Genomic DNA, 17,549 nt, shown 5'->3' with positions numbered 1-17,549 from the left:
CCGATCGATCTTTGGATCCGTGCCCGACCATTGCGAAACTCTGCTTCGCTCGTGCGTTTAATTCGGAGCGTGTCGACCTTCGAGCAAGCAACGTTTCCTCATTAAGCGCGAGTCTCCGTGTCCAATCGTTCCTCCTCGATCCCTTCATCTGAAACTCAGTTCGCTAGATAAAAAGTTTTTCAATGAATTACAATCGAGTTTGACAGTGCCTTTTGATCGAGGCAAATTTCATCGGCGAGTTCACGGGAAAGATCGTCTCAGTCGAGCGGGGGTAGTTCTCGCGTGCTCAAGTTCGAACTCGGGATGCAACCCTCGATGCACCGCATCAGCCAGCCGAGTTCGGTCGTCTCCGGCGATTCTCGGCAGCGGCCGGCAAACACGCGCGGCATGCGTCCGGTAACCAGCGCCGTGACCCGTCGGCAGTCGACCAAAGCAGACCAAAGTTAAGTTAGACGCCGACGATCGGGAAACGATGTCGCCGTCTTTGTCGTGCGCGCCGCCGCCGCAGCCGCCACTGCCGACCGTCGCCGCCGCCTCCAGCTGCAGGCCCGCAGTCGGTGCGCGGTCCGTTTGCTCCGTTCGTCGCGTCTCCGCGACGAGCTCGCATCCGTAAACCGCGTGAACCGCACGCGCGCGAGACTGGACTGGGACGTGCCGCTGGCGCCGATCGAGAGCGGACCGCCGCCGCCGCCACTGTCGCTGCCACGCGCGGCGTTCGTCCGTCGCACGTGCACCGTTCGCGCAAGAAACGCGAGTAGGCGATATTCGCGAGTACGTATACGCTCTCGCAAGGGAGTATCGATTCGTCTGAGAGAAACGTCGAAAAGAACGAGAGCGAGGTAGGGCGGCCTTCCGCACGGCGTTCCGCGTCCCGCGCGGCGTCGCGTCGCCTCGTCTTGTCTCGCTTCGCCTCGCCTAGCGTCGCTCGTCACGTTGCGTTGCGTCGCGACGCGCGACACCTCGGCGACACGCAATTTCACATTCGCGCCAGCCAGCGGCACAGCGAAGCGAAGAAGGAGGAGGAGGAAGTGGAGGCGGCGGAGGAGTAGGTGGCGAGCGACAGTGGCGGCGGTGGCGGTGGCGGCGGCGTCGTCACCACACGCGCCGCACGGGCCTAACGAACTCGTGTGTTGTAACAACAACGGCCGCGAGCGTCGACGCGCGTCACGGCGGTGTGGCCGCGCGATAACGCACACGGGAGAGGGACGCACACGGCGGCCGGCGACGCCGTAACACGCAGCAACGTCACGTCCCCCGATGGTGAGTCTGTGAATCGGCGCCGACGTCACGCGCGCGTCACGGCGAGTAACGCGCTCGCTCCTTCGCGGCCGAGGCAGCGACGACGACGACGATGACGATTTTGCGTGCTAAATAAAGAGTAACTTCCAGAAAAACCACACGTGGATTCCTATTCTCAAATTTGGGATTCGCGAGGTCGTCGGCCCCCTTCTCATCCTTCCTCGCTGTCGGGTGTCGCGTCTGTTATCTTTTTCCGTCCATTCTTTTTTCTTCTTTTTTTTTATTCATTGTTCCCGGCCGCGCCGTCTGTCCCGTTCGGGCTCGCGCGCTCTTCCTGTCATTCTTCATTCCTTTCTCGCGAATGGAAGGACGAAGGAAAAATCGTGACGCGAATACAAGCGGAATGCGCGAAAGACAAGCAGAACAGCTTTATTCTTCCGCGAAATCTTTTTCCTCCCGATACGAAGCTCAATGCATTCTACGATGCGGCAATCGTTCGCGATTTATCGTTTTCCAATAAGACGGAAATCGAACTCAGATCAGGTTTCGTCAAAAGCCGGGGAATTGTGGAGATCAAAGTTTACCGGTAATTAGTCGAGGATTTGTCGCTGCCACGGTCTGATCTCCGTTAACTTTTAGATTAATTAATAAACCCGTCGCAATGAAGGAAACATAAAATGTGGATATCAAGCTCGAGTGAGCGATAATTTTTATGCTGTTATGCAATCGTGTGCAATATTATCTTTGCAGCATTGTGCGCGGACAAGATAGATTTATTTGATTTTTGCTATTTCTTCTTCTAATCTAAGACGAAAGAGAAAGTAAGAGAAGAAAGGACGTTCTTATTCGAGGCTTTATTTTATTTCTCTCTATTTTTTTTATTTCTTTCCTGCAATTATTTTCTTGTTACGGAGAATTTAATTTTTTTTTTAACTATTGATTGAATCGTTCAACGCCGTCTTCTACGCCGAAATCGTTTATATTCTACTGCATTGACGCAGAATTCGCTGAAAATTCAATACATTTTCCGTTCAGTTACATCTTTACGTCACATGTTATCATTCTTTATACTGTTCAATTCTACTTGGCTTGAACTTAGGTAATCGATCGGAATTCTTGGACTTCTCACGCGACTTCTATATACTTTGTAACATGACCATGTATTACCAGAGATTTACAGTGTGTTGTATTGTAATCGTTAAAAGTGTATACGTTATTTGCAGAACATGCCAGATTGATAATTAATTCTCCATTTTCGTGCAATATTCGTCATTTATCGAGTCGTACATTTTTTAGTCGTGTACATTTTTTTAATAGGCAAACAAAAATATCTAAAAATTAAAAAGTCTGTGAAAAAATGAAATATCCACTTAAAATTAAATAAAAAATAAGATTTTATTGTCGGGAAGCTTTCTTCGTTTTCAATCATTTGTAATTTAAAAGTTTTTTAAAAAATTAAGAATCAAAATATATAAAAATGTCCATTTAAAATTAAGATTTTAGAGTCAAAGTCAAGATTAGTCAAGATTTTTATTGCTTATTTATATCTCGGAAGTTTAATGATCAGGAAGCTTATTTCAATCGCTTGTAATCTAAAAATTTTTTAAAAAATAAAAAATTAAAATATATAAAATGTCCATTTAAAATTAAGTCAAGATTTTTATTGCTTATTTATATCTCGGAAGTTTAATGATTGGAAAGCTTTCTTCGTTTGCAATCGCTTGTAATCTAAGAATTTTTTAAAAAGTATAATCAAAATATATAAAATATATCCATTTAAAATTAAATCAGGATTTTTATTTGTGTCTCGGAAGTTTAATAGTCAGGAAGCTTTCATTATTTTCAATCGCTTGTAATCTAAGAACTAGCGCCTCTGTAAGAGATTGGCTCGAGATTGATCAAAGTATATGTAGAAAGGATAGTTCCAGATAAGAGAATTCTCTCTGTAGTGCTTCTCAAATAACCGCTTCGTCTCATGATGATTTGTCGTTGTGGCGATCGTCGAAGTCAAGGGGAAAGCCCTGTACGATTGAGAAATCACAAGGGAAACCTTTTTTCCTTTCGGAGTGCCGGATCAGATCTGTCTTATGGGTTCCATTGCTTACCATGCGGGGGCTAACTTACGTCAACGTCGAGACAGGCGAGATTATACTCTTGGTGTGTTATCACACACGCTCGAGATTGATTGATTTCCCGAGTTGTTACAGAACAACCGAGACGCGTCCTCGCATTAACGTTAAATGACACTCGACTGCCGGAACACACGTCCCGTTTCAAACGTAAATGCGATTATGTGAAATTACACGAGTAAATGCGCTTGTAGCGACGTTTGAGGGTTGTAAAGCGAAAGTAAACACTTGGCGATATCAAAGCGAGTCGATTGGCTATCCGATATCCGACTCAGTCATTAGCAACAACGAGGTCGGGAAATTCTAGTTTTTCAATTTTCATAAATTGACAAAAGTAAATTGGTTCGCGAAACAATTTGGATAAATTAACATGTTTTTCTAATTCGCGATCGTCGTGTTTTTTTTTTTTTTTTTTTTTTTGTTCCTTCATTTCACGATGGTTTCAGGCGCTCCGCACGTTGCTCAATTTCTCATGGAAATTGCGTGACACGTCGGGAACGGTTGCCCGTCACGTTTGTTCGCTCTTACTCATCTAATTTACCGACTCATGTAATTTACCGACCTTCTTATCTCGATACCTACCTGATATCTTAATAGCGTTAACAGATAGACGTGAATACGTGAAAGGTACGTTGACGAAAATCACATTCGATAAATCTGGGTGGACTGGAAAATCACATTCGATAAATCTGGATGGATGGAAAAAACACGCTCGGTGTCGGCGATCAATAACATTCTCGGCGTTCCTTGTGCTCTATTTTTTTTCCGAGATTGGACCTTATTATCTCAAGACTCCTCGTTCCACGTCGGGCTGTCAGGGCGGTATCGATCGGCTCGTAAAAATGTAAGTACACGTCTTACATAGGTAATAATAAAGATATCAAGAAGACGCAGAATCAACCTATCTGGATTATCTCGATGACGCGAATCGCGATTATCCGTCTGCTCGATCGCTATTTTTTGCGACCGAAGCCGGAGCTCTTTTTCGGCTTCGTCTCTCAATAACGTCGGCCAATCGTGAATAGGTAAAACTTCCTTCGCAGAAAGATGACACAGAGTCGGCTTACAGCGCCGGGGAAAATCCATTTATGTTTCGCGAAATATTTCGATGTTGAACTTTTCCGCTTTGTGCGAGAGATCGAGAGTTCACTGTGACTGATTGATGATTCGGCATACAACGACGGATAATATTGATTCAATGAGGACGGCTATTATTTCCACGATCGAATTCCACGTATATTCGTAGAATATTACTCGCATTATGTAATCTCATTGAGTATGTAAAGTCGAACTTGACATGAGCTAAAGGCGGCTTATCAACCGGGAGAGATATACCCTTCGATTGTAATTAATAGCGAAGCTCACTAAAAGACAAGTAAAATCCTTGGAGATTTATTTCAAAATTGGCCATTTTTATTTTTATCTTAATTTTCCTGTCGCATGTGATATCGCGTGTACCTTAAAACTATTCAGTTTTGACATCACGTGCTAAATTTAGCGAAATGAAGTTGTGAGAAATTCTTATTAGCATGTGTGCGTGAATCCGCCAATTTAAATTAATTTTAAACATAACTCGAGAGGTCAGTATCTGCATCATTTATACGGATAACGATGCTGTGTTAATGATTGTAGGCGATAACTTCACTTTCCGCCTACGCCTATGCCAATCTCAATTAGTAATTTCTTGTACTTTTACATATGTCATTCGTAAAGGACCGATTAAGGATCGATTTGCTAATTATCTATACAATGCATTCTTCGAATGGCGACGCTTGTCCGTTTCGCTTCCCCTCCCCCCGCTCACCATAACGAAAATATATATATGCGCAAAGTACCCATCTGACTTGTTAAAAATAGCGAACGTATCCGCATTTTCCCTCACTAGTTCGTCGGAGCAGCAGATCTATCTTAAAAAAGTTGATAAATGAATTAGAGAAATGCAAATTCGAAATTTCCGTATCTGATCGAAGCCAAAGTCCACCTAAGACTAATTGTAAAGTGTTTTTTCTCAAGAATTGTCACGCTATTAATCCATCATTAACTATATTAAATTATGACATCAGAAGAAAAATGAGACCTCATGCATATTTTTTATGCGAATGCATCGAGATAGAAGTCCGATAAAAAAAAATTTATAATGAATTTTTTGTAATTTATTTTTAACTTATGAATAATTAGTTGCTCATTGTAGCGTAATTTTTTGTAATTTATTCTTAACTTATGAATAATTAGTTGCTCACTACGGCGTAAAAAAAGATTTAATTCGATTAACTGTGAAAAAAGTTACATTTGATTTCGCTTGCGTTTGACGTCGCTTCTGACGTCACCATCCGATATAGCTGCTGAGTGACGTGTCAGCGGCTTTAATATTCCTAAAAGGACGGTTCCTCTGGCCCTGATCGAAAGCGGATCTCAATTTGGTCCTACACTGCCTAGTAAATGACATGCAATATCGACGAGACTGGCGCATACGATGGTGTGCATCCTTTATTCCAGAGAATCAACAGATTGGTTTATTCCGATAAACTTCCGCGACACGCACATCTCCGTCCATCAACCGAACTTCTCCAGGTGTCACGATTTATTTACGATAACTAATGAAATTCAAGCCCCCCTGATTAGTATCTACTTTCAAGCGACAAAATAAAAATTCCCTCGGAGATACTTCAAGAAAATTTTATAGAAATTTTATAGAAATTCTCACGAGAAATTTCTCACGCGAGTCTTTTAAGAAATCCATATCTCTTCGTGCCGATAGAGTGCATTTCCTTTAAGCTTTTTTTTTCATTAATAAAGCAATAAGATTATATTTATTCATACGATATTTTATTACGTTTATTTATCTATTAAAAAGTATTATTTAGACTAAATTTAGCGAGTAAATATTAATAATATAGATTAATTTATTTTTTGCTGGTAGTGAAATTTTGTTTTTTTTTTGTTTTTTCTCTTTCAGATTTAAAATTCTAAATAATACCAGCATATAATAGGTATTCATACAAAAATCTGCATAATCGCGTAAGATCTGTTGGCGGTTGAAGCGAGACCTCGCATAAACAGGCGCATCTTTATGTCGCTGTATTATTTATGATTTTAAATAACGGAAGTATTACAACGACTTTGGTTACATAAGTAAGTTACTCATTGCAACTTCGAAGCGAAACATCGATTTGCTTCAGAGATTTTTCTTCGCAATATGCGCCATTTTTCCTTAGATGCACGTCTGCTTCGTTGAACGTAATAACGAACACATATTTACATTCGCAGCTCTCTGATAAATGCGCAAATATGTTTATCTCTTCCATTAAAATATAAATATTTTATTCTTTCTTGGCAAAAATTGTGTAAAATTACTTTTTACGGATATTTATCTTCGTATTCTTTTAATTAATATTTTATTAAAAAATTTATTATTATATTATTACAAGACGTTTATTGTAGAATTAAAAGAAGAATTAAGAGAATTATTTTTGTAATAATGTTTTTGGTGAAAAATATTGATATTATACGCATTGTCCTATTATTTAATATTAAAGGGCTTTGAGAATTAAAAAACTGATGAAAAAAATTTTGTCGCAAGATTCGTAAAAAAAATGCACTTCCAAAGCATCAGAACTTTCTTAATCAAGTACTCTGTATCTAGCAGAGCTCTCGAGATAATTATTTTTTATATAACCATTTCCCGTTATTCGCAAGAAGGAAAAGATTTTATATTTTCAGAGAATACACCTTGCAATTCGAGAGGCCGGAAAATCTCTTTGAGGAAACTTCATTGGAAACAACTGTGGAAGTGGACGTTATCTTATCGTTCGTTGCCTTTCTGGGGACTAGTCATTATCTTGATTGCGGATGAGATTTTATTTAGCTCTTTCGTTTATGTTGTTTCAACTTTATTCTCTCTTTCTCGTCTCTCATTGCTCCTTTTACGTTCCCAGCTTCGACAATGTAAACAGGTTTATCATGTAGAATCGGATGCTTTGGGTGGGTGTATGAATCATGAATGAATATAAAGCACCTTTGCAATTGTGTATGTATTCCGCTTGTATTCGCTCGACGTGCGTTGTATTACGACTGATATTATCTTTCCAAGGTTGGACGCGCAGTTTACGGAAATGCATTCCACGTCCTCGCGGAATTAAATCTGCGACGTGGAAATACATACTGAACTTTGAAGCTTGAAGGCAAACCGAAAAACTAATCTCGGATGTTTACGCCGTAATTCGAACGAGAAATGATTCTCTTTTTGTTCTCTCTCAATAAATTCAAAATATTCGATAATATACCGAGTTTATGGAAATACTTTGTTCTTTGTAATAAAAAACCGTGATTTTTCTTAACTCTGAATGATGATTTGTACTTATTCACAACGTAAGTCATTTTTGTAGTCCATCATTGTAGTCTATTATTTTCTAGTCTATCATTGAAATCGTTTTCTTCGATGATATTAAATATATTATGTTCATGGAAATAGTTTATTCTTTATAAAACTGAAATAAAACTGACTTAATTTTATTTATTCTACGTGACAATTTGCTTCTAATTTTAATATGTTAATCAATTTTGTAGTTTCTATTATTAGCTATAATAAGAAAATTGCAAAAAGATCGAGGAACAAATTAGTTAAAATTTTATCAATTTTTATATAATCAACTTGGTATCTATTTCTTGTTTATCTTACACGCATAATCTGAGAATTTTAATAACATATATAATATTTTTTATCAGATTAACTTCGGAAATAAGAGATCTGTGAAGTTGATATTCTCAAATGCTAATTTTTATAAAATTAATATCACATTTAATTGTTCACAATTTATCCACATTTGTCCACAAATAATAATTTTTTTGTCCACTTGGCGAAAGAAATTACAAATGAAAAATTAGCGCAAATTTCATTATGAGTACTCCTAAATGTGTGTTTTTTTTTTAATTATATATGGAGTACGTGGGCAAAAATAATTATTTAAGGACAAATATGTACAAATTGTGAACAAACAAGTGCAATATGAATTTTGTAAAAATTCGCATTTGTGAGTGCTAATTTCGCAGATCTGAAAACAAGATCTCTTTCATTTCTTATTCCACATACGAGAAAAGAATCGAAAACGAGTCATTAAAGTCCATCGTAATTTCCGGGATGTGGTTTGTTTTTTCGCGCAGGAAAGAATGGACAGAATTTTCCCACGGGCTCTGCATATCTTCGCGTGCCGAGCTCGCGAATGTACATTCGTCTGATTTTCGAACTTCCGACGTAGTGCCGTGTAGATTTTCGATAGAGGAGTGGTCTGTATAATACAACGAAAAGGTACGAGCAAATGAAGCTGCGCAAAGTGCTGACCGACCACGGCGGTGACGATTCCTCGCGGCGGCGGTTGCTTCTCGCTACTGCGACAGATAGCCTCGTCACTTCCGGTTATGCATCGCGCAGGAGATACCGAAGGAAGCTTAAAACATGTGTCGAAGGTATCACTCGCTGACTTCGTGTTCTCGTAAGCCAATTCAGTCAAGCTGTCTGGACTAACTTACGTGCACTAATGTTTCAACTAATCTTCCGTGGCGGCGAATTATTCTGCGACGTAAAATCCTCTTTGTAGGAACTCCGAAAATGATTCCGCGGTAGAATCGGTGCGCGCATCTTGGAAACTGAGCCCGATCGAATAGCGCGTTTCAGGAAGCGCGACGTTGAAAGAGACGCAATAACGTCAACTTGGCTGCTAATTACTTATCGACGAATATCGATCGGTACCGAGCATTTAATTTACTTTGAAATGATCCGAGTATAAATAGACTCGGTATTAACGCGCAGTTTTGCGCTAAAACTACCTCTTGCAACAAGCTCTCGATGTTTTCGCGGCGTAATCTTTGTAGGACAGGTTAAAATAGCGAAAATGAGATAAGACGAGATAAAACGAAAGTCCGACGATGACGGTTTATCGATTTTCACGCGATACTACGTGTTATTTACTTTGTGAAATTTCTGTCGCGTCATGCGCATTCTCAGAATAGTTACATCTGCTCGAGTCGTAGTCGCGTTTTCACGAGCAATTAACTCGATCCTCGGGAATTGGTCGCGCTTTCGCGTCGGCTCAACAATTCGCCAGGTTTAGTTCGCATTATTATCATCATGAAAATACGTAACATTTTTATGAAACACGACTAAAAACGTATGTGAAGATAAGGGCGCGTAAAAACGATACGTTGCAGCTCAAAAGAAGCAACTAATAACAATATCCGTTAATCCGTTAATTTGCAAAATTTCTTTTGTTTGTAATATTTCTTGCAAGATAATTTGCGTTATTTGCATTCTCTTCGCAACTTGTAATTAACACAGTAACTTGTTAAAGACTTTGTAAAGACTTTTAATCACCTGCATATTGAAATATTCACGTACCGATGACGTAAAATTACGCGTTTCAAGTGCAAATAGCATATATCACGATAACGAATGAAAACGAACACGTGGGAAAGCGATTTCGTACGAGACCGCGTTTGTTTTTATTTAAAATGAGTATAGAGAGAGAGACACGATATTTACATTTTTATATATATAGTGTTTCAGAATTGTCGCTTTCGCTTTCATTTGAAAATTTTCGGGTTTGAAGATGATTTCTCGAGCATTGATAATTTTTATTATGCAAATCTATAAAAATCCAGATATTTTTGAATCCAGAATTGCGCTCTTAAAATTAATAGATCGATAGACGATATTTTATTCCTTAGCTAACCTAGAATACATTTCAGAAGATACTCACGTAAAGTTTATCGAAGCATTTAATATTGAGAATAAATAGACCGCGAAAGAATAGGCGGTGCTCGATCAAATTTTCGTCGAATGAAATGTCGATTCTGAATTAATCGGCGCTCGGCGTGGATGAAAGGCGGTAAGTAGTTTCGGCACACCCTGTGCATGTGCCCGTTTTTCGTCAGCTGTGTATACATACGCACACGTGTATAGCGATCGTGTAGTTAGCGATTAGACGTCGGTCTCTTTTCGGGCTCTTTTTCGTCGATCTCCTCTTCGGCAGTTTCGGGTAGTGGACGCGACGATTGACATCGCAAGTCACAATGATTAGACGATAGTTATCGCGACGCGCGCGATCTTAGAATCTCATATGGGTCACACATCGATACATCGGTCTCCCCAGAAGGCTGATAAAATTTTCGATCCGCGGACTTTATCGCTCGTAGAAGAAGCCATTTTAAATCAGTCGTCCGTCGTCTACATGGGAAACGCGTGTTCTTCAATATTCGGAAATCTTTCAGGTCGAGAGTGAGGCGTAATGTGAGTGTTGGAAGAATCCATAAAACAGAAAGTCTTGCGCAATCGTATATTATCGTATATTATCCAATATTGATTTTGCTGCAGGTTACTTTTTTTTAACTCTTTTAATCCTACCTTTTTTTCTGAGGAGAATTTTTAATATGCATAAATCTATACATATTAATATTAATCATACTGAATTAGATCATACTAAATATGGGCAGCTTCTTTATTTTATTTTTCGATATAATTTTTTTTCAGATATAAAGAAAACAAATGTAACTTACCTGTGCAATATCTTCCGAGAATTTTCTGAATCTATTTTTGCTGTTGAGATATATATTTTTCCAAAATATAAATTTTTCAATAATAAATTTGTTTACTGGGACATAATCCAATGAAATCGAAGAGATTAGTAGATAGTATAAAGAGAGAATTTGTTGAAAATTTATCTCGTACGTATTTATATGTAGTTTGTTACGAGAATGATTTTCATGGCGACACTGTTCTCGGGGATTTATATTTCAGAATTTTCTCCCAAAGCAATAAGGAGATTAATTATTAATTTTGCAATGAATGTTGAGGTCACACTTTGGGTCTGACGAGTCCTGTTGTTTTAATCCTTTTGATGCTGAATTAAACGAAGCGTAAAGAGATGCTAAAATGTATCCTCTCGTTAATTGTGAGTGTAACAGTTATAATACCCATTGAAAAGTCTACTTTCAAACCACGCAACGCAATGTTTTCTCACGATCGATCTCGCGTGTGCTCGCGTGCCATAAAGTGTAAAATGTAATTAAAATGCCGCGATGAAATTAACGAGTTAAACTATCACGTTATTATGGGAGAGGAGCTACGTGTAATGCAACGAAAAACCAATATTGAATTAGATATAGGGCGGTACGCATAAGATTTTTATGATAACATGATATGATTTTTTTTTTTATAATTTACACAACAAATAAATAAATTAAAATGCAAATTGGTGTGTTGTGTGTAAAAGCGATCTTTGTGTTTTCATAGCTGTTAATTAATACAATTCATTTGACACGACTGCAATAACGAAATTGTAATAACGAAGCTTTCAAAATGTAATTACTAAAGGAACTATATATTTTTAATTAACTATCTGCATTGCAATATAAATGTACACAGTTAATTAAAAATATATAGTTCCTTTACGTATTAGGAAATGCATTAAAATTATCTATGCCATTATAAAAAAATCTGTCGGCTTCTTTTTATGTCTCAAAAAGTTTTTTGATATTGCTATATTCTGCGCAATCTAATTAAAAATACTGGGTCACTGATGCTTAATTAACAATCTTGTTAATTTTCAATCCGTAATGGCAATCCATGAGATTATTTGCAGTTATCTTGTGCCTATTCTTCTGTTTCTTCTGTATTTTCGTCAAATACTATTTATCTTGTAAAATTGATTAAATAATTTCTCGTTCTTTTTCAAAATCAACACTAGATATACAAGGTGATTCAAAATAAAAAATCCATAGTGTCTTTGAAGGACACGTTTGGGTTATTTTGAATCACTCTGTATGTTTGAAAACTTTATATTAAAAATATAAGAAGTAACGAAGATCTAATAGAGTCTGCTTTATCTCAGATTTCGATAATGATTTTTTTCTGCAAAAATCTCGGAAGGACCGTTGAGTGACGTTTAGAACGTCAATTGCGGAGGACAAAAAACACAGGATTTGGCGTCTCTTTGCAGTGCTGAGGATGCTGACGCCGAGGCGAGCGGGGCCGGTCGGCCCCGAGGAAATCGGCGACGGGCCCGCGAGTGACAAGGGTGCGAGCAACGCGACGAGCGGCTCGGTCACCCCAGGCGGTTCTTACGAGAATGGCGACAGTTCGAAGGAGTTCCTGTCCACCGGAAGGACCGGCAGGAGAAACGCGCTACCAGACATTCTCGGTCGACATGCCGAGACCGGTCTCTCCGACCTGTCGGATCGTTTCGAGGAGTTGTCCACCCACCCAGGTGACAACTCACTTTACTTCCGTATCGTTCACGGCTTTGAACGGGCAAATTAATAGTTGTAAATAATTAACAGCGACGAAAGTGTATTTTTTTTCTCTGCTTCATTCGAACTATCTAGTCAAGTCCACGCACTCCTCGTTAGTTCAGCAAAAATCACAAAAAAAAAAAAACGTCTCATTCCTCGCACTCTTAATTTTTTCTAATTATTAAAAAAAGAATCTTATTTTTCTTAATAATCGTATACTTGAGTCGCTTAAGGTGAGTCCTCCATGTGTTGCAGATCATTCTGCCAATACCGGGCAAGATCCGAATATACCGAGCACCTCGAAACAACACGGCTGACATGTCCATGAGGCTTTGTAGCGGACCTCGCTGTCGCGATACATTGGGCCTTCCCATCACCGACGACGACGACGACGACGACAATGAGGACGCGATAGAGACGCGTGTTATGTCTGTCAACACGATCCTCGAACACTCTTTGGCTCGGGTTACTGTGATGGAATATATCGATGAACGATTGATGCGTAAAGGATGAATTAAACACGCGCTTCATCGTCTAGAGAATGTTGGATAATTTTCGCGTTCGAGAAAGAGAAAAAGGAGAGAGAGAGATCGCAGGATGGGAGAATAGAATTGAAGGATTCAATGTACAAGAGAGTAAAGTAATAAATAAAATCTGTAAAATTTGCTCTTTACAGATAAACTTTACAAATTATGGATTTATCTTTTACAATGAATTTTTCGAGTAATACTCAAAGGGAACCAATGATTCTTTGCCGTTAAGGTAAGATCGATCCGCCACTCGAATATAAAAGTAAGCGTAAGATTAGTCTCGCTAGACAGAAAGTCCAGTAGCTTGCGCGGAACGTTAGAATTGTGTACGTTTATCTTCTCGGAGTTAAAAGTGAAATACGCTTTGCCTCGTTCAGATTTGTACAAGCAGATAAATGCCGAATTACTTATAAATTGCATTATTGCATTAGAATTTTGTTATTTGTTTTTATTGAAATATCCTTTCAAGCTGAAAGAATTCGAGATTCGACAAGCTCTTTTCATATATTTTTATATTAAATCATTGACAATTTATTTATGTATGTGTTAGAATTGTAGCGCATTAAAGCTGGCAAAATAAATATTGCGGCAATTAAATTTGTGAAAATTTAAATGTGACGTGACCTTTCGCCCAGTTTTTAACTTTGTTAATAATAATGCTGTTTTAAAAAATATAGTAATTGCGGGTGCGTGTGTGTATATGTATATGCGATACATATTTTTAATAAAATTTCTATAAACTCTTTTTATTTTGTATTATGCGATTATTGATTAATGGATATACTAACGAGAAGGGAGCCAATGAAAAACGTGCCATCAGAAAAAAACCCATTTAGATCTTGTGCTGTTATTAAATTTTACACGTTCCGCCCTGTATGGAGTAACAATAGAGATGGGAGAACTAATTGTACGCTTTTAATAATTCGTAATAATCCAAGTGCGGCGTTGTTATTAATAGTATATCGAGTAATTGTATAAATCATATATCGTAGAATTATTACGTCCTTCCCAAAAATTATGTACTTTTTTGATGTCGCTGCGATGTACATAACAGGATGTCCCATATCCTCGCTAAATCTCAAATCCTCGAATTCCGATCCGCACTTTCAAGATTCATTGATCAGTCTGGCTGCAAGGAGAGGATTTAGGTTGCAGCAAACAATGGCCTCGTTCGAAAATATCGCCAACGAAACGCCAGCTCGTCGAGGAATCCATCTCTCGAGATTTACTTTTGCGATCGAAACTTGCGCTGGCCTTCGCTCGCTTTTTCCAGAATAAATTTTCTCACAAACCTCTAAACTTTCTCAAGAAAATATCCGAGATCCGACGAATGACTTTTCAAACGCAGTTTCAGAGGAAAGCGCAGAGCGATACTTGAAACGAAATGTACCTCTGAGGTTTCATGGCCGTAATTTCTTCTTTAAACATCGCCGCGTAAAGTGTAAAGGTGCTTACGTTTAAATAACGAGACGCGGTATCGGTAGACGGCGTATAATTTTATTAATGTTGCGCGTTTTATCTAAACTAGGTGCTCCGTTACAGTTTCTCATTAACGTTGTACAACCGCGGCAACAACTGAGATGCCGAGAAACTTTTAACGGCCGAAACACAACTAGGTGTTTGTACAGATGGAATTAAGCGAAATAATAATAGCGTGTAATAGCGTAACAGCGGCGGATATGTACATAGATATCTAAAGGTGATACAGCTCACCTGATTGCGCATTGCCCTGGATTTTCACGAACATGCGTACGAGCATAGTTAGTTAAGTTAATCAATAATAAGATATATTTCACATACGATTAAGTGTGTATATATATATATATATATATACGTATCGTGTAAATCGCGCATATACGCCTGTATTCTCAGCGTACATCTTACTACATAAGTAACGAATTGTTCGATCATTGGCCCATATTTGTGTCCCGAGCGCTTTTTTTCTATGCTGGGCAAACGAAAGTTTAGGGAATAGAGTATTGACATAAAATATACGATGAGAATACGATACGTTTCTTATCGTGATATAAACAAACATTTTTTGACTTACGTGTCTCTCGGCGTTCGTCTTTATGAATTTCGAGAGAGGCGGATGAGAAAATAACATTCGCGCTCCGGCTATAAAATTACAAGATTTATATCTGTATTATATATATATCTGTATTAGTAAGATCAGTCCGCGGGAGCGGACAATTACGCTCCTTTTATTTCGGCCATATTATTGAGTATCGCTAAGACTCTCGATAAGTGTCCTGCGCGAGACGTGTGTGTGATAAGCAACGATAAAACAATCTCTAATCAAGGAAATTCGCTATCTAATCGTATCGATGCTTACGATTTTAAGAATCGATTGCGCTTTCGAACGAACGGTGGGATACGAGCGTTGATAATGTGTTTTTCACCTGCGTACCTGCTTTTCATAGTCAATAACGGTAATCGCGCCCGACTGGAGATAACGATTTATTGTTGCAAACGGATTTGTACGATAAAAAGAAGAAAAAAAAAAAAGGCGGATTGAAACGGACCCGATCCACTCGAGCGATAGCCGCGCACATCATGCGCGATTAATATTTCGACGCAAATGATTCCGAGCACGTCGACGATCCCGGGGACGCGATAACGCCGGGCTACGATACCGCTGCAATTATTGTTAAAAAATAATGGGGATCGATCGCGACGTGAAGTACGGTCACCTATCCCCATGGCCTTTGTGCGTGAGTGTAGTATCTTCTGCGAGGACGCGGAGAAGATCGACACGATTGTAAAACGATGTACGTCACTTCTACCCGTGGGAACACAATACAATTTTGATTCGTATGTGTAAGCTCTCCTTACGTCATAACCCGATCATTTTCCTGTCCATATTACGATAGAGAGTATCAGTTTACGTCTCAAGATTATGTTACTTAGATTGCGTTACGTTTCACTTGCCGTAGTTGTTTCTTGTGAAATCAGAATTAAAAAAAGGTGCCTTTTAGTCACTCGAAATTTTTTAATCTGTGTAAATACAACGAGAAGATAAAGCTCTCGAGTGGTTATCTCCGCTGAGATAAAACGATTATTAAATTTAATAATGGTCAATCGATCAGTTTATTATTTTTTTCATGCTAATTTATTTATTTCATGCTTTTCATTATTTACTTACGTTGCATTATCAGAGATACTTTTCCGTAAATTTCTTTTTTATTAGAATTATTTTTATATCGTCTGAGGTAAAATATAAATCGAGAATACACAAAGACATGTATCGCGAAAACAAAATATATGTATATTGCAATATATTTATTTAAATAAAAATTGCGTATATATTCGAAAAATTTCTCGAGTAAAGCGATATAAATTTTAATTTTCGATAAAGATTTAATAATTTCCGATAGAGATTTGCCAATAGAGAATTTCTTTCCAGGGTATATATATATATATATATATATATATATATATATATATATTATCTCTTCGATACAAACGCAACGTGGACACATTTAGCACGCATGATGGCAGTTATCATCGAGATGCCCTCTCTAACGCCACGGCTATTAAAACGATGAGGTGGTCTCGCGGTAAGCGCGAATCTATCGGCTTTCGCGCGCATAACATGTAAAGGGAGGATATTAAAGTAGGCCGCGGTCTGCGGGACGAACCGCAGCGTGCACTCGCATGCGGAAAGTATGCGCGCATACTGTGCCACGCACCGGGGAGACGGTGTGACGGGACAATGGGAAAATTCCGTTTGTACAGCTTGTCAGAAAGAGACAAGACCGTCCACGTGCGTCGTCCGGGAAAATGCCCGTGAGCGGATGGAACAAAGACGAGACGGCACCATCGCATGCATCCCCATACGGACGGGAGAGAGAAAGAGATGGAGCGCTATGGATGACCTATTTCAGTGACGAGAGCTCGACATCAACCGCGAAACCACCAGCCGATACGCGGTTATTGCGATACTATTGTTTCCGCGGTCTTTAAATGTCGCCACGCAATAGTCCGTCAAAAAAGAAACGAAAAGAAAAGAAAAATATCTTAATCACAGCGAAGAATCCGTCTGGTGTAAATAAAGATTTTTCACATAGAGCTGCTTTTCCGGCTATCTCGTAATACCACGGCCATTTTTGATTATTTCTGTTTTTTTAATTAATATTTTTCTTCCACGGATTAAAAATATGATTTTGAAATTTTTTAACTTTTCATTAATTATTCTCTTGTTATACTATACGCAATTTAATATACGTAGAATAATGTTATAAAGAATAATATTAAACAAAAAAGTAAAGGAAAATTAAATTTTAATCTCTAGTATTAAAAATTTTATTTAGATGGAAAAAAGTATATGATAAAAAATTTAAAAAGAGCAACAAATGCTGTTGAAGAA

At 38.6% G+C, this 17,549-nt stretch overlaps 1 protein-coding gene across 1 annotated transcript; it reads left to right on the top strand.

Moving 5' to 3' along the window:
* The first annotated feature begins 315 nt into the window (after positions 1 to 315).
* Positions 316 to 15,997, top strand: LOC105433962 (uncharacterized). Its single transcript, XM_025220061.2, has 4 exons — positions 316 to 1,260; positions 8,529 to 8,831; positions 12,359 to 12,625; positions 12,906 to 15,997. The coding sequence occupies exons 2-4, from the start codon at positions 8,684 to 8,686 to the stop codon at positions 12,965 to 12,967; spliced, it is 477 nt and encodes a 158-aa protein (XP_025075846.2). The 5' UTR covers positions 316 to 1,260; positions 8,529 to 8,683; the 3' UTR covers positions 12,968 to 15,997.
* Positions 15,998 to 17,549: the final 1,552 nt, after the last annotated feature.

This window comes from Pogonomyrmex barbatus, unplaced genomic scaffold (genome assembly GCF_055798465.1).
Source record: "Pogonomyrmex barbatus isolate J1 unplaced genomic scaffold, ASM5579846v1 scaffold18, whole genome shotgun sequence".
Lineage (NCBI taxonomy): Eukaryota > Metazoa > Arthropoda > Insecta > Hymenoptera > Formicidae > Pogonomyrmex > Pogonomyrmex barbatus.
This window is presented reverse-complemented; position numbering and strand designations above follow the sequence as displayed.

What these genes read in the sequence shown, in the direction of transcription:
- LOC105433962 (XM_025220061.2), top strand. Translation starts at nt 8,684, where the DNA reads ATGAAGCTGCGCAAAGTGCTGACCGACCACGGCGGTGACGATTCCTCG. An exon ending in GCTTAAAACATGTGTCGAAG is followed by an intron (nt 8,832 to 12,358) that starts GTATCACTCGCT and finishes GTCTCTTTGCAG; the next exon opens with TGCTGAGGATGCTGACGCCG. An exon ending in GGAGTTGTCCACCCACCCAG is followed by an intron (nt 12,626 to 12,905) that starts GTGACAACTCAC and finishes CATGTGTTGCAG; the next exon opens with ATCATTCTGCCAATACCGGG.